We start from the raw sequence: 25,137 nt of genomic DNA on the forward strand, positions 1-25,137 counted from the left end.
TCAAATGAATTCTATTATACTGTACCCTCCTTTTCTTTGTGTGCAACAGTCATTTCCCTTTTCTTTCTTTTTTTCACAGTGCATACTAACTTGTTTTAAAATCCCCTGGCACATTACCATATTATACAACTGATTCAAGTATAATTTCTAGTGACCTATATACACTTTCAGACTAATTCAATGACCTGTCTTAAAATAACACTCAGAATTCAAGAATGGGATTATCGACAAGAGGTGAGATCGGGTGAGTAATGTGCATTGGCAAGAGCATCAAAGCAGGCCAATAACTATCAGCTTGTTACCTTGAGGTTGTCTGCTTGGATGGAAAATCTGCAGGTCAAAGGGCTGGGCGCTAGTCTTTTGTATGACCGTCACGTTGCGACCTGTCCACTTGTTGGCCCTGGCCAGAGTGTTGGTTCTCCAGTCTGTCCAGTAAACACTGGCCCCAAACAGGGACACTGCAAAAGGGTGCGACAGGTACTCATGTCCCCTCAGGATCTCTATGACCCCACTGCCGTCGTACAGCGCCGAGTAGATGGCATCAGACCTGTCCAAGAAAGCATACACACAAAGAGGGACTGTTGACAGACTACGCAATCTACTCAGAAAACGGAGACGCAATTGTTCTCCTGACAAACACTTCTCTTTTAAATGACTCACGTACACAAAGCACGGAAATATATCATGAAACAGTAACCACAAGGTTTAGGTGGTAGCTACCGTGCATCTGTCCATACAATCCTCTTCTCTAAATGGTCCAGTGTGAGCCCGTTAGGCCAAGCTCCTATCTCCATGTCCTTGAACACGATGTGTCGTCCTCCTCCACTCATCGAAGCAGCCTCGATGCGAGGAAATGTAGCATCCCAGTCCGTCCAGAACATGATTCTGAAGACAGAACCACGTTTAATGATCCTCCACAGCTGTGTACATAGTTTGATGACAGCTTTAGAAAGATCTTGTATGGAAATGATGTGCTATTTACAAAGAACAGGTTGCTGTTGAAAAAACTAAACATGGTTGACAATGCGCTGCTACACAATGACACAAAGCAAAATTACAAACCCATTTCCTTGCCAATGCTAGATAAACAGCAATAAAAAGTCAAAGTTCCTATTCACATTTGTTAATGGAAAACTGTCCAGGACTGAAGGATATTCATCCAACATCACTGCTTCATCAAAGTAATAACCATTTGGAGAGCAGTCCCTCAGCAACTATAATTGGTTTGCCAATGTGCTAGTGTTGCAAACTAGAATAATTACATATAGTAGATTGTTGTAAGTGGACCTATCGCCACATACATTGGCAGGAATCTCTGGTTGGAAAGGGGCACCAAAACAGGATAGAGCTACCCTAAGCATCTGTGATATTGGCTGGGATTGGAGACCATCTGCTTTTTTATGACCTTCAACAGCTCAATGAAGCCTGAAAATGAACACTGTGATTACTTTGACCATCAACAGAGTCATGTCTCATCCCCAGAACATGGGCACTATCTTGCTTTTGTCCACAAAACTCATGGAGAATGAAAGAGCCAGTGGGCATTGAAGCTTAAATCCTACATTGACGACAAAGAAACTGTGTTAGGAAGAAATATCCTTGTTCAGATCAATAGCTGTATTGATTGGATCAGACACTCAGATCAATAACTTACTCCTTTGAGTAGATTCAAGTAATTAGATTAGAATTACTGCTTTGGAACAGAACTTTGCCTCTCGGTACCAAAACCCGTCCATTAGTTGTTCTATGTAGCCAATAAATGTACTGCACTGTAGTCAGTCCCTTCAGATTTCTAAAGAGTTTTTATTTCATGTGATATTTGTAAGGTGGGATGAAAGCAACATAATATTCCACTGTCCATGGAGCAAAAATAAATGGCCAATCTCATTTCATTCTTCAACTAATTAATTGGCAAAATGGTTTAATCTTTTATAAGGAAGGAGATGTTTTTGAGAGGATTTTACCATGAACAAGCTTATTTGAGGGAGCAGTGAAGTGCATGAAGCAGAGGAAACGGAAGTATAAGATACATCATTTGTCAGCACTTGAAACAAGTTCAAGGCACTCTTATTGATGTATTATATATTTGTGCCTTTAATAGACTTTAACACTGTAGACATCTTCATAGATCAACGTAAATGCCGATGTGAAGAATATGTCATGGGCTGGTCTTTTACTTTATTCCAATAATAGCAGATCCTGATTGAATGTGTACAGTGGATGCGTGAGTTAGCACCGACCCTTGTCCTGGATCCAAGGCGATGGCCCGTGGGTGTTCCATGCCGCCTGCTATCAGAGTTGTCCTCATATCCCCATTCAGCTTGGCCACTTCGATCTGGTCCAGGTTGCTATCAATCCAGTAAAGGTTCCCGGCTATCCAGTCAATAGCCAGGCCCTCTGGTGTTGCTAACCCGTGCTGAACAACCACCTCAATCCCTGTCACTCCTGGAACAACAACAACAACCACACCACCAGCATCACACTACATGTAAGGAGAAAAGGGCTGGCTAAGGACATATACAAATCTATCTGGTATACTACTCTGCTGAGAGATTTGCTTGGGTCTCATACCTCCAAAACATCGCTTTTCAGGGGCAAAACTGGTGGCAAAGTCTCAAGGAGAACACATTGACATAAATAGAAGATTGCTTCTTCTAGCTTTCCATTAAACATGAAAAAGGTTTCCCCAGACTGTCTATAATCCAGCTGTATACAATGATCCCTGGCTGCTGGAGCCTTTTGTGGAAGGCACACAATGGGGAGATATAGGAGCAGCAGCGGGACTCATTCTATGGCTCCACAGAGGAAGACGGAGTAAGAGACAAAGTCCTCCTCACATCAGCTGGAAGGCACACAATGGGGAGATATAGGGGCAGCAGCGGGACTCATTCTATGGCTCCACAGAGGAAGACGGAGTAAGAGACAAAGTCCTCCTCACATCAGCTCCAAATGTACTGCAAGCACACGCACGCACACACACACACAAAACCCGGGAGAGATTCTATTTCATCATGCTCTTATGCTACAACTGTGGAGGACTCTTGGGCCCTCAGTATTTGGTGCTCCCTCACTGAAATAAATCCCCAATGGAGATAGTGACAGTCAGGCCGGCTCACACTATCAAACATCCCACATACTAAAGAAAAATCAAGGGGTTTATCATTGAGTCCAAGTTCTGTGTGAATTGTATTGGGAGGAAAGCCATGTTTTTGCTCATGCCTGTATCATAGCAGCCTTCAGATCGGCTGTGTAACTACCTCCGGAGTCGGAGAGCCTTCCTCTGTAGATCTTATCCTCCACCACATCTGTCCAGTAGAGCAGGCTGCGATTAAAGTGGAAGTCGAGCGCAATGGTGTTCCTTAGGCCCGGAACCAGCAGACTGTAGTCCCTCTTATGAAGGTCTATTCGCCTTATCTCGTGTCGAATGGAGAAGATGATGAAAGCTTCAAAAGGATCTGGCCAGGGAGAAGAAGGAAAAGAACAACTTGAATGGGAGGCAATGTCACAACAGCACCAACATGAGCACGGGGATGGGATTTGAACTGCTGCCATTAGCTGGGAATGAATGTACACACAGCACCACCAACAAGACACACACACGCACACATATTATGCTTGTACTTGATTGGGCACTGGTACAAGCCTTATCTTCAGAGAATTGCACACATAGTGTTGTGAAGCAGCATCTGTGTTCTACACTCATTTAAAACCATGGCGTCCCCACACAAAACAAAAATACAGAAGTAGCCCAAATTCATGAGCGGATTCATGTTGAGCAGTTTGGAGAGCACAGTCTTCTTAAATGTAACAGAGGGGGGGTCATAGCCCCAAAATAAATCACCATACCCACATCAAATTTTGGAGGCAAACCAACAACAACAACAAAAATACTTCTAACAACACGAAAAATAAGAGAGGATATCAAGCGGGAATTTTGTAAGACTGCAAGTATTTATTGCATTGTGAGGCGCTTCCTTTGCGCTCACAAAATATACGGCTACTTGTGCATTCCTCCCTTTACGTCCTTCACATTTAGTGATGATATTCACAGGCAGTGGCTTAAATTACCACATGTGAATGTTCTCCGGGGGGTCTTTCCACTTTCTAAGAGCCAAACAACATGATGTAAAAAGTTGTTCCATATTTTCTCCCAACCTTAACTAACCTACAGCTCCAAATGTGATAAAAAAAACGGTAAATAATGAAAGTTAACACCAAAGAAATGTACATGAACTACATCAACATTTTTTAATGTATTGTATATCACACTGTACTGTCACCGATGTGATTACATTAAATCTTGACTTACAGTAAAGACCACACCATAGGAGACCACGCAAGCACAGCAACACTCCGGCACACGCACACAAGCACATCGAGAACACACACACATACATGCACACCTCGTTGGCTCTCCTCACCTGTGCTATGGCAGCTGTCTCCATCAGGGCCCAGTCTCCAGCCTGGGTAGCAGGAGCACTTGACAGTTGTCTTGTACTGCTCACACACCTGACTACACCTCAGGTGACGGCTGCAGTAGTCCACCGCCTCGCATGTCCTGTTGTTGGAGTCCAGATGGAGGCCAGGGGGGCAGGAGCACTCCACCCCCTGCCCTGGGACCACGGTACACTGGTGGCTGCAGCCCCCCTTGCCCACCATACACTTATCTGGGAGTGGAGAGAGAGGAAAGGGCTTTTAAGACGCTCAAAAATGTAGCTGGGATCCAACCTAACTAGAATCTAAGACGCCCTCCGCAGGTTTAGATGGATCTGATAAAGGGCAAGAGAAAGGTCAATGTGTACCATTGAAAGGGCACAGATGCATACAGTAGGGCGTCTAAATAAATCAAATAAGTTTGAGTCTCTGTGTGCACATAAATAATTGTATGGATTAAAATGTGTTGTTTTTGGGAATCAAGCATTAGAATAACGCTGCCACTTTTGCTCTAAGCTACTAATGGGAAGTCAAGCATGCTGATGGAATGTTTCCGCTGCAAATCCAACACACGTAAAGGTATTACATAATGAAAGACTTTCCTCAGCTCAGTCGGTCCTCTCTAAGATAGCCTGGGGGACAAGGCCTTTGTTACCATCAGAGCTTCAAAACTAAATCAGTCGAAAGTTGTGCGCTAGTCCTTTCAAAACTGATACAGAGGTGAAAAGAATCAGAATAAGTTTTGAGTTTTGTCCATGGATTCGATGGAAAGTCTTTTTCTCGGAGGCACCTGGTTCTTGTTAGAGGCACCCTTGGTCCAGATGAAAAAGCACACTGGTGAAAATGACACCGAACTGAGGTCTCTCTCTTTGCCATGATTAAGACCATCTTTCCTGGCAAAGACTAGAAAATGATTGAATTCCCCCCAACAGGGGGGCTGAGCCGTTGGTGAGGGAGTGGGAGAGCGTTCCCACAGGTTACACCGGGGGGAGAGAGGGGAAGGGGGGGGATGAGTCCTGCAGAGCTGGCTCAAATCAATCAGACCCTCAAGGTCTTGCTGTGTGACCTAATTGGCTATGAGCTGGCAGTGCAGTGTTGGCTCTTTCTGGCCAATGATAACACACACACACAAACTCTGGGGCCTCCACTAGCCCCCGCGAGGGTTGGTTAGCGACGCTAAGAAATGAACCTTCGTGTTTACACTGCTCACTCAAAGAGATTAGACGTCTATCGCGAGTCGCCGGAGACCCCATTCCTTCCCTCTGATGGGCCTTGGACAAACAAGCCTACCTTTGCAATCATTGAGATGTTGTTTCTTTTTTTTATGTTCTCTCTCTTTGCTCTTGGAATCAACACGTGTCTCATCACGGCCAAAATGCTGTGGGAATTATAGCTATACCACAACCCCACAGGGAGAGGCAGCTTTGACTTCCATGAGACTATGGTGAAACAGTCGGTTTAAGTGATATACTGAGATAGCTTGGTCCCTAAACCAACTGCGCAGAGGCTTACACTAGATCAAATAAATACCCCAAAAAATTGCTGCACAGGAATATTTGATCAAATCTGATGAAAGACACAAGGTTACAGGCTTGTAGGACCTCAGTGACATGGGTGTGGACCAGAAGGGATCCTTACCACAAACAGGCCCTTCGTCTGATTGATCCGCACAGTCCACCTTGCCATTGCAGATCTTGTCAGGAGTGAGGCACATGTTGGTGTCATTGGCACAGGGGTACTTGGGTGCCTTGCAGACAGCTGACTCACAAGACTCCTCATCTGAACGGTCCTCACAGTCAATATCCCCATCACACACCCAGCTCTTGGTGATGCATTTCCCTACAGAGACACAAAGAAGATATATATATATATATATATATATATATAAAGATAAGATAAAGATAACAGCCACCCAAAGCCAAACTGACTCATCAGATGATTACAGAAGCTGAGGATGTGAAGGAGTGAGCTGGTCACATAATGCAAGTACCCGTACAGCATTTAGCTGAGTCACCATGCATTCAAGCTTCAAGCAGTACACACTTGTTAACAATTTTCTTTAGGGAACCTGACAATAGGACATCCGGAACAGTATCACAATACAGTGAACCCTCTAGAGGCCACAGTCCACACCACATGGTAATAGATTAGGCATGTTCTACATAATACCGAATTGTCAGGTTATCATTTCAATAATTAAATAGTAAATATAGATGTAGACATACAATTCTGAAAGTTTAGTTTAAAAATAAACATAGTGAAGAGGCGTCAACAAGAAGCACCGGCTTAGTTGTAAAAGCTAAATGTCTTAGTGCATGTGAAAATACACTGCAGATCAATACAGCCTTGTGATGCCAGCTTGCCATTAGAATTACAAACATGCAGGTGGAACTTCTGCTGGGGATAGGAAGAACAGTCCCAAATGTGCTAGGAGGTATTATCGTTAAAGCACTCGGTCTTTGTCAGTTGCCTATACTGTGTCAAAGCCTTCCGAAATTAAATCCCTTTCATGAAAAAAGACCTAACATGAATTGGAATGGATTCTCTCTTGGATTTAATCTTGGCATTTTCAACAATTTACATCAACCCCTGGGAGGGCTGCATACTGCAAAATATGTATACAGTATAAACACGTTTATGGAAGGTATTTTAGCGTTTCTAAATCTCAGTTCGCTGTCAGTCCACAATCATTTCCTGGATGGACATAGGAATGGTTATGGTACTGTGGGTTGGATGCAGAACTGACTCTTAGCCTCAGTCCTCCCCTCCTACCTGTGTCTTTGCAGGTGAACTTGGCCTTGGGATCACACATCCTCTTGGTGCCCTCACAAGCAACCTCGTCACTGCCGTCCTCACAGTCCTTGTCCCCGTCACACCTCCAACGCTCTGGGATGCAGGTTCCATCTGCGCGACAGTGGAACTCCTCCCCACTGCACTCAATGACAGGGGGCAAAGCTGACAGACAGAAAACAAGAGCTCATTGTTATTCAGTTTCCACCTTCAAAACACATAGTTTTGGATTCATGGGAAAATCAGTGGCAGACTATTAGCATCCTTATGTTTCTTAAAATCCCCCCAAAATGCAGACTGTTTTTGGACAGGACTCTAAAAGGGGTTGATTAAAAAGTCAAAGTGGTGATCTGAGTGGCCATCTGTCTAAACAGGTTAGATACTGTGCTCACTTTGCTTAACCAAGCACAGTGTTGCCAAGAAAAATATTTTTATTTCTGAAAGACATAACCTCTGTTCCTCAAATGTCAAAGATCAAAAAGTATTTTCATAACAGTCAAAAGCCCATGCAGAGAGACTCCCCGAGGGGTGGAAGAAAAGGCAGACTGGGTAGATAGGAACAGGCAGTAACATCCGGACGATGGTATGATGAATAGTTTCCTCATGCCAGTGACTACTGAACTGTGCCTATTTCAGGGGACGACCCGAGCTTTCTGAAGTAATTATAACAGATTAAAAGATTCAAATCCTGATGGTTGTTCTCTTGTGAACACAGAACAGATTACATCAGCTGGGCATGAGCATGAGGAGTTAAGAACATTGGACCATGCCAACTATCAGTTATTTTTAACTCACCATTAGCATGGTAGTTTGTACACCAATGGAAAATTGAATGTTTGCTCACTGTTTTACTGTATGTGCATGACAGGAATATCAGAGCTTCAGAGAGCTTTTACCGATATGCTACTAATATTACAGAATTCAATGGGCATTTGTGTAATTTACTGTTGGTATCATAATGATACCAATGTTGCTGTATGACCATTGGCTTGTAGAAAATGATTGAGTTCAGTTTGGGTTGCTTTTGGTTATGACTTTGCCTGCTGGGTATAGATTGATTCAGATGAAACATTATTACAAAGATCCACACTGTACAGTCACATAACTTTCTCCTTTACTCACCAGCTCCAGAACCTCCACAAGTGGTGTTCTCGTCACTGAAGTCCCCACAGTCATTGTCCCCATCACAGGACCAATGGTCTGGGATGCAGCGCCCACTAGAGCACTGGAACTGGGTGTTGGAGCAGGAATGGATACAGCCTACCTCGTCACTGCCATCTCCACAGTCATCATCTGGAAATGCAGCGACATTATTGATAGAGATGTGAATAACAAGGAGTTACCTTGCTGTGTGGTAAGCCATAATGAGTATGCATGACACAATGACTGGTCTGATGCCACATATGAGACATTAAAGGTTGCTCCAAACAGGTATTTGACATACCTGAGTCACAATGCCACTTCACACTGATACATCTGCCATTGGAGCAGCTGAACTGGGTGAGGGGTTCACAGGTCGGGAAGGCTGAAATGATCATAACAAATAGGTCATTCTCCACAGAGTTCTTCATCAAATCTTTAAAAATAAAACAGATACAAGTGTGCAGATCGAATACACAATATTGACATTTGCTGAACTGTATATCAATTTGTAAAACCTGTCAAGTATTGAGTCTGTTAATGCATGAAAAAGCTTTTTTTGTTCTTTTTCTTTTTGGCTTCCATCTCTGGTTTTAAATAGTTGAGCATGTTGCAGCCTAAGATGTATTTTCCTGCAACTTAATGAGAAATATCTCTACACCAAAGTCAAGTTATGCTAATCACATGGAAATGTATGGAAATGAACTTAACAATATGGTAATATTCAAGGTGTTGCATGCAAGTGTAGCACTTGTAAATGACACATCCAAAATCCCATGCCCCTTCTGGACAGGGCATTATGTATGGGAAAATAATCATTCTGTGTGTGTTCTGCTTTGGTACTATATATGTCACACCACAGATCTGAGCTTTGCCTCTAATGATAACATATACTCTTTCAGTTTACTACTAGATGGAATGACTAAAATGAAAAAGGGCTATAGTGGATGAATTGCAGTCATAAATGAAACACAAAATCCAACTAAAGAGATACATGGAAACTAAATACGTTGCGCTGGGTTCGTTCAACTAATGTACACTGCTATACACACCTCTGCAGAAAAGCTTTAATCAGTGCCAACGGCTGCGTAACTGAAGAAACAGGAGCCACCTGTATGTCCATTGGGAGCTTAGCACCATAGCATAATGTGTAGAAAAAAATAGAAAAAATACTAGAAAAACACACTGTGGCTTTGACAGACAGCCACCACGCAAGCTGCTGAAAACAAATTAACACCTCTGTAATTAGCCAACATCTGCTCGTTAATTCTTACAGGGTGGTCAAGGAGATGCCATGCACTGCCTCTTTTTCACTACCGTTAGAAATGGAGAAACATCACACACCAAGTGAGACTACTGAAGCAAATGGAGTCAACCATTGTTTACATTTTATGATTAGTATCATACCACCCTGCCTAGTTTTTGAGAAGCATTTTCTTCAATATTAATTAATGGATTCCAAGAGCTTTATTGACTTTGGTTTGAACTCCACAACTACATTTTAATTGACTTTGGGATCCCTTCTGCTTAGTCTACCTTGGGCGTTTGCAAGGACATACCGCATGCTTATCAAGCAAGCATCTTGCATAGCGTACTCAAAGGAATGTCATCTCACCAACAGCATCCGAGTTTAACATTCATTAAAAATAAATACCAACAGTCATAAATAATAGTAGTTCCGACTCAACCGAAATCTTGGCTTACATGCAATACGACAACTACTTAACTTCTGACAAACAAAATTCAAATTGGCATCAATCTCCAAGGCAGCCACCACCAGAGCTTCAGGTGTTTTAAACACCCCCTGAAACCACCGCTGAGGTGGAGAGAACTATGCTGCCGGAGATGCACACGGGAACTCCTACAGAGAAGTACAGCCTGAGGAGCCTCAGACAACGGCATGGGAGGGAATATGTTCTGCAGCTCAGCTTGATTATGATTGAATGAAGCCGAGCATGAACTTTAATTACTGCTTACACCCTGGCTGTTTGTGACTGTGTACTGAGGCAGCTTAAGACTCACAAAGGGAGACTGGGAACGATATAGCACTATACAGTGTTTGGCAAAGATCACAGACAGCAATGAAGCGTCTTTACCGCAGTGAAGGAGGAGGATTCTGAAACATTTTATATATTTATTTCTTTTTTCTTTTTTTTTCTTGATTTATTTATGTTTTAATCCATCAAATGCATCTGTATTTAAAAGGGAACAACAATGAGCTGGAAGTTTGAAACTGAGGTGCGATTGCAAACATTGTGTTGCTCAATGGTGGAGCATTTGACAGCGGATCAAGAGGTTGCAGGTTCAAATCCCTCCCCTGTATGCCACTTTTACCATACAGTCTGGTAAATTAATACATTATACGTTATTTTAATCTGCATAATAAAAGTAGAAGCTATCTTACTGCAATGCCATGATATGAAGAACACAATAACAAAGTTTCAAGCAAAGCTACAACCCACCTTAAAGTACAATCATGGTTGCATAATACTGCTGAGACCATGTGATTCGGCATCTGAACATAATGCAGCAAGATGTACAGTACCCCCCTTTAAACCTTCTAGTGTCAGTAAGTGAATGCCCAGCCCTGGCCCAAAGGAGAGTCGTTCCATTCAATTATTCAACTACTTAAACTCACTTCTCACTCAAAAAGCTATGCATTTGTAAGACGATCAAAATATTCTGGGACCATTAAAATATAAAGCAGCTCTCAGAGATTTTCTGTCTTGAAAAATATATTCTGGAGATAGAATGTAGTGCTTCAAACATCAGTCTAGGGATTCAAGGAATATCTGAATGGACAAGAACAAAAGAATGAAACAAACAAAAAAATCTAATAACAACCACTTCTGGTTCTCACCAGGAGGTATATTTGCAATGCTTTCAAGGCACCTTTGGTGTAGCTGGGTCATTTTATGGAGGGTTCAATTTTCACAGAATACTTTCAAAGAGCTACCTCCAGTGCTGGGATGTTTCCTGTAGAATGTGCCTAGACTTGGCTATGGGGTTTCACAATACTTTCACATAAACTTTCATCATGCACGTTGGCGAAAACAATTAATAGGGCTTCTGAAAGCAATAGACGGACAAAATAAGAGATAGACACAACAGAAACTCACTGCATGAGTAGGTCTCATCTGACACGTCTCCACAGTCATCGTCACGGTCACAGCGCCATGCTTGGGGTATACAGCGCCCATTCCGACAGGAGAATTGGTTGGGCTGGCAGGGCTGGGCTGAGACAGAGAACGAGTAAGCACTTGGAATTCCCTCACGTGCGCGCGAACGCGCCAGGACATGAACAACCTGTCAACGTTCCCTCCATCCCACGTTCAGTATCATCGTGGCAATGCGGCCTGCCACGGCATAGAAGCCCTCGCTCAATCACACTGTTTCGAGCGTATGTGAAGTCCAGAGGAGACGTGTGGAGCCCTTCGATGAACCCTCCCAGACACGCAGGTATAGACAGCCCACTAGTGATCTGTTAGTGGCGTGTAACATGCATGTCAATCAGATGACAAGGCAACATTTATCATCCCCTGTAACCCTCATTGATTGATCCTCTCAGGCTAAAAGCTCCGGAGAAGCATCCCAGGCAACATGATACCGTAGGTGTTAGAAGGAAAAGAAAATAACAGGGTCAGGTATACAGTAAGTGATTCTGACACTAACTCAATAGCAGGGAAAGTTGCCTCCTGAGAGTGCTAAAGTTCTTTGATTCGAGAGAGTGCTTCTGCATGATGAGATTGATTCCCTTGTACCTAAACTGTGTAAGACATCTCTATGAATGAAGACTACACAGCATGCCGTTGGGCACTTTGATGGGCTGAGACCCATTGGCAGCAAAAAAAAAATTGAGAGAAGAGAAAAGAAGAGGAGAGAACTTTTACAATAACACATTACAGGGGTAAAGGCAGAGATATTACATACAGCATGGTTATCGATTCTACCTGAACATGTGAAGTTGGATTCATCTTCATTGCTGCCACAGTCATTGGTTCCATCACAAAGCCATCTTTTAGGAATACAGCGATTGTTGTTGCACTTGAAGTGGTCAATGGGACAGCTATGGTTGTCTATAGCAAAAACAAATATAAACCAATTACGTAGAACAATGACAGACATATATATTTTTTTTGTGCATTATGATACAGTTTATTGGTTTGGAGTAAAATGTTTTATTTCTTTATTTGTTTTCCCCTGATAAAAATCTTGGGAAGCAACCATACACAATAAAAGCAGAAATATTGAGCAATGAATCAAAATATGGCACAAACCTAGTTAAGAGATCATTAAACTATATGACATCCCAGCAGAGCGGGTAATTGATTTAGCAATTCTGATCATTTTGGCAGAGGATTGTATTATAGTATTTTTCATGGTGAGAAATGAGTCAGCATTCAGGCGTCTAACATGGTGTTTATCTTATCGATTCACTCAAGAGAAAATTCACTTCTTAGAGTGTAATAGGACAAGAATGGGAAGGAGATATATTATTCACCAGCTATGTAACAGTGACATTTAGCAATACAACTTGATTGTGAGGAGAGATGTAACTCACTGTCACAAAACTAGAGCTTGTTTGCAAAGTTTCCTTCTGTCTTTTGTGTGTGCGTGTGTTATTGTGCGAGCACATGTGCATGTGTGTGTGCCTGCATGTGTGCATGCATGTCTGCATGGATGTGTGAGAGCAAGTTACTCACGGCAGCTATGAACTTCCTCGTCACTCCCATCCAGACAGTCATCATCCCCATCACACCTCCATGACCCCCGTATGCAGCGCTGATTACGACACTGAAACTCATCACTCTTACATCTCTGGGGTTCTGCCCCTCCTGTAGAGGCTTCATAGAACAATGCACAAGGTGGAGAATTGCAGCAGGATTGCTATGATTAATAAAATATAGCATTTTGCCCGTTCCCTTACAAAGGATTTCCTATTATGTATGTTAGTGTTCAACACTTCAATTCAGAAATCTCCCCTATGAATGTCTTACCTGCGCATGTGACATTGTTCATCTCCAGGATCTGGTTGTCAGCACAGGCACACACTCTGCCTTCTGGGATGGCCAGGCACAGGGTACTACATCCCCCATAATTCACCCTGCATGCATTGTCACCTGGAAGTATCATCAACATTTTATGTAAATTCACCTACATTTTGGTCTGAGTCTAGCAGGTTGTTTTGTCCAACATTTCTCTAAACACTGGAGCATAGATCAAACATGTGAACATGAAATATAAACAGTATTCATAATACATTAAAAACATCCTGGTCTGAGGAATGTTCCAGGTGTATGCCACATCATCATTTTCACATGTCAAATGAATTATTGGCCACAGTGTTCAGAAGATCCTGTTGACATTGTTATCCCTTAGGAGGAATCATTTGTCTTTAGGACAAAGCCCACTGCTCTCAGTGGAAGAATGGAAACTAATATACTTTTTGTGAAGAAAATGTCAGTTATAAAGTTGAGGCATGGAGAGTATTGTCGGTTTATTTAGTGTAAGGTCCAAAGGCATTGCCTGAGCCAATGAGATAAAGCCCTGTGTTTTGTGAAAGCCAATCAGCAATACCTCAGAGGATGAGCCGGCAAATTAATCTCAATGGTGACATGAGAATGGAAGAAGGGCTAGCTATTCGTTGCCACGAGCCGGGAACTCTATGGAGGCAGCTATTTCCATGCATCCTACCTATGTCAAATTACTGCTACACTCAGAAATAATGCCTCTGATGGAAGCAAAATGATGGCCGACCCCTGACACATTGAGCCACAAAGGGGGGCCTCACCTTCTTCCATTGTTCGCATTGTGGCTGCAAAGCAACTCCAACAGTATGCTTTTGTAATTGGACGGCCATAGTTTCCCTCATCCACGTCTCTGCTCACACAGCAGAGTCTAAACACTGCTTTACTGGCATTCTGCAGGATAACAAGCCGTGCTCCTGCTGTGAGGCTCAACCGTTCTCCTCTGCCAACCATGCACATCCTGCACTGCCTGCTATCCATTCATCTGTGACTTCTAACAGCATGAATCCATCATCATTCACCACAACACTGTGTAGAGTCACTCCTTCATTTCATAGAGTGGAGCTCCCCGTAACGTTGCTGTCACTATGAATCAGGGTAACAACTGTGGAAGAAGAATCCTATCCTGTAAACTGTATACGGTGAGTTGGCTAGTACCCTTACAACTCTGTAGGAAGAAAAAAAAAAACTGTAATTACGCTAATAACTACATTAGCATCACATGGAGTTATCTTACACTCTAGCGAAATGCTTTTTAGCGTATTAAAGCAAGCGCACACTCTCCATCTGATAGAAGTAGCAATAAGTGTCTATGTAATCCTACCTTGCTGGCTCTGGGCATCATACACTCGGAGTCCAAAGAGGGGCGGTCTCTCGCTCCTCAGCAGGGTGACGTCCCCTGAGGAGAGATCCAGCTGGAAGACAGAGGCGTTCATGTACTCCGTCCAGAAGATGGAGTGACGGTAGTGAGAGATGCCAAACGGGTGGTTGAGTTCTTTGCCGCTGTGCACAACCTGGAGGTTGAAGAAGAAAGACGCGTATGAAGTGAGCAACAGAGAAGGTAAGTCAGGGGAGGAACAGTCCCGGACAGGGGCTCCAGTTTGAGCACATAGAGTGGGTACTCTGTTTCGAATGCAATATCTACGCTCACTTACTGTTCGTCCAGTGCCGTTGAGATGGATCTTTTCAATGTGATCGTAGTAGGCATCGCACCAGTACATGGTGCTGGTGCCGTGATCCAGAGTCAGGCCGTTGGGCCAGAGCATGTTAGACTTGACGAAGATGCGTCTGTTGGAGCCGTCCATCCAGGCTCTCTCGATCCTTCCTATGCTGTCGTTGACCTCGTCCTCTTCCCAGTCTGTCCAGTACATCCAACTACAGACACAAACAGTATGCGATGGTGACAGTTGTAAAAAAAGAAAAACATTTTAACTCTGTCGCTTTCGAAATCTCCCAAAAATCACCAAAATCAAGCTGCGAAACTTGGTATTATCACATAGTAACAGAACATGCTTTTGACGTCTGAACAGCGAAAGGTTGCTTGGATCAACCAGAGAGGCAGCTTGCCTGTCCGTTCAGGGTATACTGAGCTTTCGTTAAGTCAGACTGCTACAGACAGTATTCTCTGTGGAACCGTGGTATTTGAAAAGCGATTGGGTCAACGATTTGACATGATCTGGACTCTGGTAAGCATGCTTAAGGGATTTGTAGTGTCTAAGCATCACTGACTGGCCTGCAATCCTCCTTCGTCTCATCAATGATGGACGATCTGTTACATGAATGGTACATAAAACAGAATGTGATAGAGGATGAATCAAGCTTTTTGTGTCTCTGCAAGTCATCTCCATGACCCCCCTGAATAATTCAAGACGCAAGCAAATTACACAAGCCAGCCTTACGCACACACACACACACACACACACACACAGACAAAAAACGTCCTTGGTTGAAGCAGCATAAAAGAACGAAGACAGTGCAGCCATGTGTGCCTGTTTGTAACACTGATGTTACAAGACAGAGTAGAGAAGAAGAGGGAAATGTGAGTATTATCATGACAACACAGACAGGAGCTGACATGCAGAGAGAGAAAAATACTGTGTGGAGAATAGGGTATAAGAGATCAGTTGGGAGGCACTTTTCTGTCACCTGTGGAGTCCCTTCCTGCTGGTGAGATTAACATCCCTGGGCCACCTGATGAATCAACGATTTTCACTGACAACCCTGAAACTCAATTTGAATATTTTGTTCTAACTGGCAGGTGGAAGGTCAATGTAAAGGTGATGACAGAATAAATTAAACCCACTGATAATGGGGAAAAAATAATCATTTTTGTCAGGCGGGTGTCATTTATTTCCAGCAGGAAATGTCATAGCATGGTGCATGGCTGGCATAAGATTTGCTGTGATTCTCTGCAGAACCAGACTTCCCGCAGTTATCCAAAAACAAAACCCAGCACTTCTTATAGATCACGACCATCACTTCATCTTTACAGTTTAAATCAATTTTTCGCATTCTAACTGCGAGTGGATGGGTGTTTGTGTATGAGTGTGTGTGAATACAGTATCGGCTTTCACTATGGACTGGAGAATCATGTCCTGTGTGCTTTGCTTTCACACACAAGCACACATTTCTCTCCTCTATCAAAATCAAATTTGTGCACATCGATTGACACAACAGTGAAGGTCAGTGGTCTCATCTAAAACTAAAACATACTGCATGTATTTATATCAACATCACACATTGGATGGAAACTATATTGCTCACTGAGATTTCCGGCAGTTGTTTTGAATCACCTCACAAAATCCTAAAGACATTACATACAGAACCGGAGAAGAGTGCTGTTCCCTTCCACAAAGTTTCTGTCTGTTAGTTTTTCCTTTTCTCACTTCCTGGTCTGCTCTCATCCAATAGTAGGGAACTCACCTGTTCAGTGGGTCCACAACGATGGCCCTGGGGTGGGACATGTCCCCTTCTAGAAGTGTCTTCCTGGTCTGGGAAGCTCGCTCTAGTCTGGCCACACTGATGGTCTTCCTGTATCCGTCATTCGTCCAGTAAAGGTTATTTCCGATCCAGTCCACAGAGATTCCCTCCACGTTGTCAAGATCTACCAAAAGGAGACAAATGTCAGCCTTGACTACCTACTTACAATTTATGTATCACTATCCCTATTGTCTGGCACTGCTATTCAGATGCCAATTGCAAATATCAAGTTGTTTCCCATGCAATAAAAGGAAGCTGTCCTAAAGACAAATCCATATTCAGAATCCATCCATTGTCAGAATAACAAACTATTGATAGCCCACCATCTTTTAATATTGTTTCCCGGCTGTTCCCATCGATCTTTTGCCGGCCGATCAGAAAACTGGTGGTGTCAGCAAAGTATATGTGGCCGGACTCCGCATGGTAGTCGATGGCCCGGGGGTTGACCAAGTCCTCGATGGGAACCATGTGCTCGTCGCTGGACTTAACGTTCATGTCCAGGCCTCGGATGACACCTGGGCGCCCCTTCCCGTAGAACAGGAAGAGATCGTTTTTGGGTTCTACAAGGCAGAAAGAGGAAACAATCCTTACTTTTATTGGCAACTAATTGGTCTAATTCATTAAAGCTGATCCCAGCATTAAACCCTCTTCCTGGCTGCATTGTTCTTATCTGAGAGCCAGGGCATGGGCCATCTGGCCATTTACCTTAATGGAGCTGGTAATCACTGCCAATGACTATACTGCGCCCCCTCAATCAAAGTTCTCTTTTAAACTGCCATTGCAGCGGAGGAGGTCAAAATGCTATTCTATTCAAAAAATTCCAGAGACTAGGTTAATTCTTCCTTTCAATCCTAGACTCTAAACTCATCCTAGACTTCCCTGCACATACAGATATGTGCAGGGAAAGCAGATGATAGAAAGCTGAGGTAGTCCAGCCAGGCCCATCAGTCAGTCACTCAGGGGCTCTGAAGTTCTGTGTTATAGAACCCCTGGGAACGTTGGGCAGAAAGCACGGGGAGGCCGAGGGGGAGGACCGGGGTCTGTGGTAAGAGAAGCAGACCCCTACTCACTCTCTGCCTCTACCCAGGAGACTCTGTTAGTGGGGATAGGAAGGACCACACATGCGTCCCTTCAATTTATCATCCTGTGAGGGGAAGCCTGGCTACCCAGGAGACAATTAAGCATTGTATGAGCCCCAGATATCAAACCCCACCGTGACTGCGGCATGAAGAAGCACTACCATTTAGCACTGAATCTCATTAGGCTGAGAGAGAAGAAGAGAGGAGCGATGGTGGGTGGAAAGAAAGAGAGAGAGAGACAGAGTGGGGGAGAGAGAGAGAGAGACAGAGTGGGGGAGAGAGAGAGAACGAGAGCACTGGTGTCATCAGAACATCTAGAAAGAGGGGTATAAATCAAATGTGCCACGTGAACCGCCCGGCGCTTCGTTACACCGATCGAAATGTGGTGGACCTCTGATTGTGTCATCAATTTGATCCTCTGCTTTTATTGTCAACTACACAATGTCCATGGATTGATCAGGCAAGCCAACAAATGCAGACAAACTTAAAACTTCATTAGGGCTATAATGAATCAGGGCTATGACAGCTCGATGGCGGAATGTCATTTTCAAATGGGCCAGTGTCGGCCTGTGTTCATCTTCATCACTGTCTGTTGGAGACAAGGGGCAGAGTGACATTTGATCCTCACTATATGTATTCAGTGAATATACAGAAGACTACCATATTACCAGAAATACTAATGTTCTCCTCTTACTTGCACAAATCTCATTCACCTCAAGTCTTTTCAACTGAGCACGAACAATAAATGAACAATAAATCCAACTAGCATGATGATTAGCATCATGACATTCGCCCAGAAAAGGACAGGACAGCAGTGAATTAGCGTGTGCCGGTGTTGCCGAACATGACAGGAGATGACATTGAGATGACAAATGTATACTGACTTTTGCACGACTGTCCATCACTCCCCAGACTAAACCCTGTACGACAGCGGCAGGTCCTGGACTTGTAGCTGCCACTCAGCAAGCATATGTGTGAGCACCCGCCAGGCTTCCCATACGGGTCCGTCTCACAAGCGTGACTCCTCACTGGACAAGGAAGCGAGAGAACAAGAAGGAACATCCATTATCGACTGGTGAAAAAAAAAACATGTCCTCAACTGTTCTCGAATGATGCCCCTGGAAGCGCAGAATTAGCCAGCGATGCAGAAATCCTGCCAGGACACGATTGTCACATGTACAGAGATTTGACACGGACATGTGCATGTGCTTCCTTAATAAAACATTTCATCTTTACCTTTTGGCTGAGTGAGCTTGTGGTAAACACAAATTCCTCTTGAGTTACCCAGGCTGGTGAACGCCTTAGGTTCTGTGGTGTTAAACCTATGGATCTGTAGCACCTCTGTGCTACTTCCTCCGGACGTATCAGAGTGAGTCGCATACAGGTAGTTCTGAAAGACAGCCAAGCCGTGGATATACGACACCTGAAACAGAAGAAATAAATACATGGGTGAAGCAAAAATCCAAATATCTCTGTATGTGTGCCACACACTCACACATCAAGCAACTGAAGCTCCAGGATCTGTCGCATGAGTGAACACGTCTCTGTATGTGTGTGTGTGTGTGTGTGTGCCCACACACAGTATAGTCACAAGCCTATACCAGGTCAGGGAGTGGGACACAGTCCTCTGGGAATGTCTCCATTCCCTGGCCTTGACACTGCCCTCCACGCTACATTGACCAGGCTCACACCTTCATGCTCACATGCAGACAGGGTTGGGTGAGCCGTGTTCACAGGACGTATGGCTATACCCACTGGGCATCACCTCACCACTGGGTAGGAAAACATGGCAGCAAAACTGCCCCAGAACCACTCAACCATCACTCCTCAGTACTAATATCAGTCAGTTTCCAGACTGATGTACATAAATATTTTACATAGATGTACCACATGGCTTTCCCTGCATGACATATACTCTGAATCTTCTATCGAAACATACGTAGTTTCAATAGACATGCAGGCCTCTCCTAACAAAATAAAACTTCATAATAATAAGTCTAAAGACAGTTAAGGAATGACTAGGCTTCAATCCTCTCCAATTAGACATGGTTGTGGCTCTGTAGCTAAGACATGCAGCTGTCATCTGCCAGAGGTGTCAAAGCTGTTAGGGTGAGGACTTCCTAATGTCCACAGGGGTCTGGCATCATAAAAGAGGCCACCATCATTATGCTAAGAACACCTGCAGACATGATGAAGTGTTTGTTATTCTCTCTTGCCTCATAATACCAGGCTCGCTAGAGAAGGTAGACTGCTTTTAATAGAGCTCCTTTTGAATAATAATAATACACCCTAATTATCTATCTCAAAAGTGTACTACAGGAGACAGACTAATGACTTGCCTATTTGTAGCGGCGTCATCTGACGTTGTCTCACTCTACAACAATAGTTAAACTTCAGTTTTCCAGGAAGATTCATGCCACACTGTAATTATTGAATCTTTCAGCAACAGTACAAAAACTGACATTTGTATTGATATTAGATATCAAAGAAAAAGACCTGCCCTTCAGGAATGAAGCAATACATTGATGCGCATTTTGGTTCAATTGATCTATTCTGCTAATATAATGCAAGTCTACAAAGGGCAGTTTATCTAATCCCCCAATGTGTTTTAAAAGTCCCCCAAAAGTGTTAGTTAGTTGACCAACAAAAGGGTATATAGTAAAGGTTAAACATTTTCCAATTACCGCCATCCCAAGAGTCCATACAAATGCATCCAAGCTGGTGGCTAGTGATCAAGTGCCCACACTGAGGCTTGACACTCACTTGACTCCCCTGGATGATTGCATGTCTGTTTTTGCCATTGTAATCCACCACTTCAATGTAATCCAGGTAGGCGTCAGCCCAGTACACAAGCTTCTTCACCAGGTCCAGAGCCACTGCTGTGGGCTGTTCCGTCTTGTAATCCACCAGCCTGGTCCGGTTGGTGCCATCCATATTGCAGCGTTCCACCTTGGCAACATTCCCGTAGTCCGTGAAGAAGAGCATCCTAGAAAGGAATTGTGGGGAAACTATACTAGTAAATATGATTTAACCTATTTAACGTAAACATATTCATAAAAATCTATTTTTATTTTCATCATCAGTATGCCTGTGAAGTATACAAATTTACAATTGTGTAAAATTATAACTAACAATTCTAAAGAGAGCATGTTTTAATGTTCATTTTCCCAAATAGACAACAGTTGTTCTTCATGTGTCCAACATAACTGTTATCAACAAATGGCAATGAACAGTAAATTTGATAATAATCTAATTTAATGTAGTGTTGCCCAAATGCTATTTACTGTAATGTATCACACACCATTTTTTTTCCATAGAAACCCACTTGACTACCTTGTATGACTACAAAGAATACTAGAAATTAACTCAAGTGGTTCTGCCTCAAAGTGTTGCACTCTGTTGAACTAGTGTCAAATAAGCCTTCCATTCATGAACTAAACATAATAAGAGTCTTCAAATATCCAAACTGGTCAACCAGAGTTTATTTTTTCTGTGCTTGGCTTTCCAGCCTGGCCTCCTCATGGTGGCTCTATGTTTGGGCCAGAGCTGCAGTCTACGATAACGAGAAAGAGTGTCAGGGAACTGGAGGGAGCCCCCTTAATCTATACCAAGTCAAGTCAGGGGGGAGATAGGTTGGCCTTTGAACCTGAGCACAGGCTAGGCAAAAAAAGATTCACTGTCAGCAAGAAACACATCTCCCTGAACAGGTGCACCCCCTACACATGGCATACAAATGATGGCTTTCAGGGATTAGGATGTTGCTGATGCTGTGCCGAAAAACTCCAGAGAAACAGCAAGGTTACAAGCTGAAATGGTAAATAAACTGATACTCTAATTGAGTGAAAAAAACAACTGTCATTGAATTTCAAGTGTTTTCACTGAGAAAAAAGAATTATGCATTTCTTTTGGCAAGACTTTACATCAGGGTTACATTATCTAACAAGTAACTATAAGTTACATAGCGTGACCTATAGTTCGAACATTGTACTGTAAGTACATAAGAATTGCCATGTAATTAAATGACATGAGATGTTAGGGATATACCGTAGGTTGTTAAAAAGGTGTAAGAAGGTAGAGCATGGGGGAGGGTGTGAGGGATAAGTAGATGTTGTGAGGGGGTAGTTCAAAGTTGTGTGACCAGAACAAGATCAATCATAACATCTACTTGCCCCTGGAAAACCCAAGCCCTCCCCCATAGCAATTGAGTGAGAACTTGTACCACTAAACTGCAATTAAGTGTACATAAGAACTGCACAGCGGTTCCTAAGTAACTACAATTCCGTTCCTATAGTGAGGTGCTGTGTAGTTATATGGCAGCCTACCACGTAAAGGGTTGTCTTTATTTTTCACAACACATAACAGTTCACACAGTACATTCAATACTTGTTTTCTTTGGCTCTACTGCATGACTTTGAAGGCACTTTTCTGTTTGTCCTCATATTGTGGGACAATCTGCCCATAAAGTCCAAACATACACAGAAGCTGTCAAACCCTATGACAAATAGTGAGGCAGTATCCGTTGTGATGATGATTATCAGTCCTAACCAAACATAAACCATTTAAACCTAATATCAGTTTATTTCTTACTGCAATAGGGAATTATAGAGCGAACAGAGCCTTTTGATGAATGCTACAGGGGCATTACAGGGTATTGATGACATGGAACCTTTTCTTTAACTCTGGAGATAACATGGCAGGAAATGCAATTCCAGCAGTTCCGCACTTACTGTAACAAAAACCTGACTGATTGTGTATTCTGTGAAATTTGTCTTCCTATTTCATCCATCAATAGAACTCAAAAAATACAGTGTTCTATGAAAGAAACGTTAAAACAGAGGCTTAAATATTGGCACCACGTTTAAATAGTGAAAGTACATTTGACCCCCAAATAATTTCTTTTTTGTAAATTGCACTCTATAAAACTACCACTGGCAACACTTGAATAAGCTTCATTAAATTAAATATCTAATTTGTCACTTCAACAGCTAAAAGTTAAAAACGACAACATGATAGCTCTTTATATGCCATCCAAAAAGCTATTGTCTTTAGGCCATGTATTGGAGGTTCATTAAGTATAGATAACTGTTGATGCATGAAAACAATTATAAATGACCAGTTCAGAATAAGTACATGCAATCCAACAACATGAGGACAATCTCTCCAGTAGACCAGATCACTTGCCATTTCTCAGAGCAGTGGATCTACATCCACCTCATAAAACAAATATTTACATATGTTCTCATCATCGCTAATACTACACTACTGTATGTACTGTAACTATTACCAACAATATCCCATACATGTAATAAACTATAATTGTTTATAGGTAGTCTCTTTACATTTTTTGTTAATAAAGGCTTAAATCACATAGTTGTTATGAAGGATTTTCCAAAAAGCCCTTCATGGGTGCAACGAAACAATATGAAGAGCAACTGTGCAAGCTAGTTTATGTTCTATAAACATAGCACTGCACACTGTTTTGGTACTGTAAAGCAGTTCTTTCCAATTCCTTTTGTTTTCTCTCCATTGCCTCAGGCTGACAGACCCTCTGCTCTCTGCCTCCCTTCCTCAGAAACAGCTGTAGCCATGTCTCACCAATTAGAGGAAGTGGAGCCCAGGAAAACGCCTTTGTTTGATAACCAATCTAGCTGGCAGCATTCACGCCCACCTCCCCTATGGACCTGCACACTCTCCTCCTCCACCATCATCACCCCTCAAAATACAGGCCATGGCACAAGAGAGTGTGTGTGTCTAATACTTAGTACTTCAACAATTGCTACTTGTTGTGGTAAGCATGGTATGTTTATCCTGGAGAATAATCACATTATATTTACATGGGGAATGTTTGTATGTCACACCCACATGAACATCACTTTGATTTAGTGTCAGCACAGCTATACAGTACAAAACAAATTTTCGTTTTTTTAGTTACAAGGTTCATACTAGAATAACTAGAATAGTATAATCTTACTTCAAAATGTGATGCGCCAGTCTCTTTAAGTCAACCAGTCTGAGAAGGCAAATATGCATCCATTCAATGTAAAAAAAAAAATCATGAATGGCCTTTGCTTTGTTAAGAGCCCTGGTGCTAAGATGCTGAGTCTCTCAGAGAAGGGCGCCTCATTACCAACCTGCACTGAATCCAAGCCTACTGTCCTTGTACCTTCATGAATATAATGGCTCTGCCTCTCTGCTTAGCGCCTAGTTCTTGCTCACTGGGAATATTACAACAGACACCCCTTTTAGCTGCTGATAACTGGAAAAATCAGGCCTCTATTCTCTCCTGGTAGAACTCATTGTTTAGCCTCACTCTCTACTCTTATACATTTCTGCATTTGCAGTTTAAAGGATTGGTTTCAGACCAGTTTTTTGCAGTGTGTTGGGCACTTTGTGGTGTCGACAGAAACAGAAATCCTGAAACAGAGTCCTGCAGGGGCGTTTTTGCTGTGCGATGTGGGAGAAATCAGTGAATACTAATGAAAGTCCTGACAGTGGGCTCTGTCTGGAGCAATGGCTCTCCAGCAAATTACACAGCTCTAAGAGGCAAGACAACTGTGGAGAGTGAAGAAAATGTGCAGTTTGAATTACTGTACACAGAACACAAATGCTTCGGCTTCCTAAAAGACTCACACCGTAAACACTGTAGACACACACAGAGAGAGAGAGAGAGAGAGAGAGAGAGAGAGAGAGAGAGAGAGAGAGAGAGAGCGAGAGCTTACCCCATGAGGGGATCCACTGCTATTCCTCTAGGGTTCAGTAGATCTAGATCTATGATAGTAACGCACGTGTCTCCATCACCATTGCAAACAAATATCCTGTCGCTCACTCTGTCAACAAAATAGAAGTTGCCAGTGAGCCAGTCGATGGTCATGTGTTCGACATCTGTGTGGAAAAACAAAATACCACATTACAAGATACCTTCACATTGTGTCTGTGCAATGAGCATACTGGTTTGACTATTGACAATGATTCCATTCATTGAGTCCCTTTCATGCAAGACAATGCAGTATATCGTATGTATTTTCTCTGAAACTATATTATGGATTTGAACTGTATATAGCACTGTGAAGCATTTCAAAGACTAATACTGGCAGAAAAAAAAGTGCCATTTGAACCTTGGGCAAAAAGCACTCCAAGCTATAGTGAGCAAAAAACTGAAATGATAGAAAATGGCTGTATACAGACAA

At 42.8% G+C, this 25,137-nt stretch overlaps 1 protein-coding gene across 1 annotated transcript in view; it reads right to left on the reverse strand.

The window, feature by feature from the left end:
* lrp1bb (low density lipoprotein receptor-related protein 1Bb) overlaps nucleotides 1-25,137 on the reverse strand; it is a 147,855-nt gene that overhangs the window by 64,513 nt on the left and 58,205 nt on the right. The window contains exons 7-27 of the mRNA XM_047047281.1: nucleotides 24,670-24,832; nucleotides 20,714-20,936; nucleotides 19,187-19,373; nucleotides 18,835-18,978; nucleotides 17,195-17,431; nucleotides 16,815-16,995; nucleotides 15,047-15,266; nucleotides 14,716-14,905; nucleotides 13,362-13,484; nucleotides 13,068-13,208; nucleotides 12,315-12,440; nucleotides 11,484-11,600; nucleotides 8,669-8,749; nucleotides 8,347-8,517; nucleotides 7,207-7,389; nucleotides 6,073-6,273; nucleotides 4,422-4,667; nucleotides 3,258-3,455; nucleotides 2,241-2,445; nucleotides 721-885; nucleotides 303-547 (exon numbers count right to left, since the gene is read on the reverse strand). Of these exons, the coding sequence (XP_046903237.1) occupies nucleotides 303-547; nucleotides 721-885; nucleotides 2,241-2,445; nucleotides 3,258-3,455; nucleotides 4,422-4,667; nucleotides 6,073-6,273; nucleotides 7,207-7,389; nucleotides 8,347-8,517; nucleotides 8,669-8,749; nucleotides 11,484-11,600; nucleotides 12,315-12,440; nucleotides 13,068-13,208; nucleotides 13,362-13,484; nucleotides 14,716-14,905; nucleotides 15,047-15,266; nucleotides 16,815-16,995; nucleotides 17,195-17,431; nucleotides 18,835-18,978; nucleotides 19,187-19,373; nucleotides 20,714-20,936; nucleotides 24,670-24,832 (3,747 nt within the window). The remainder of the gene's footprint in view (nucleotides 1-302; nucleotides 548-720; nucleotides 886-2,240; nucleotides 2,446-3,257; nucleotides 3,456-4,421; nucleotides 4,668-6,072; nucleotides 6,274-7,206; nucleotides 7,390-8,346; nucleotides 8,518-8,668; nucleotides 8,750-11,483; nucleotides 11,601-12,314; nucleotides 12,441-13,067; nucleotides 13,209-13,361; nucleotides 13,485-14,715; nucleotides 14,906-15,046; nucleotides 15,267-16,814; nucleotides 16,996-17,194; nucleotides 17,432-18,834; nucleotides 18,979-19,186; nucleotides 19,374-20,713; nucleotides 20,937-24,669; nucleotides 24,833-25,137) is intronic.

This window comes from Hypomesus transpacificus, chromosome 23 (genome assembly GCF_021917145.1).
Source record: "Hypomesus transpacificus isolate Combined female chromosome 23, fHypTra1, whole genome shotgun sequence".
NCBI lineage: Eukaryota > Metazoa > Chordata > Actinopteri > Osmeriformes > Osmeridae > Hypomesus > Hypomesus transpacificus.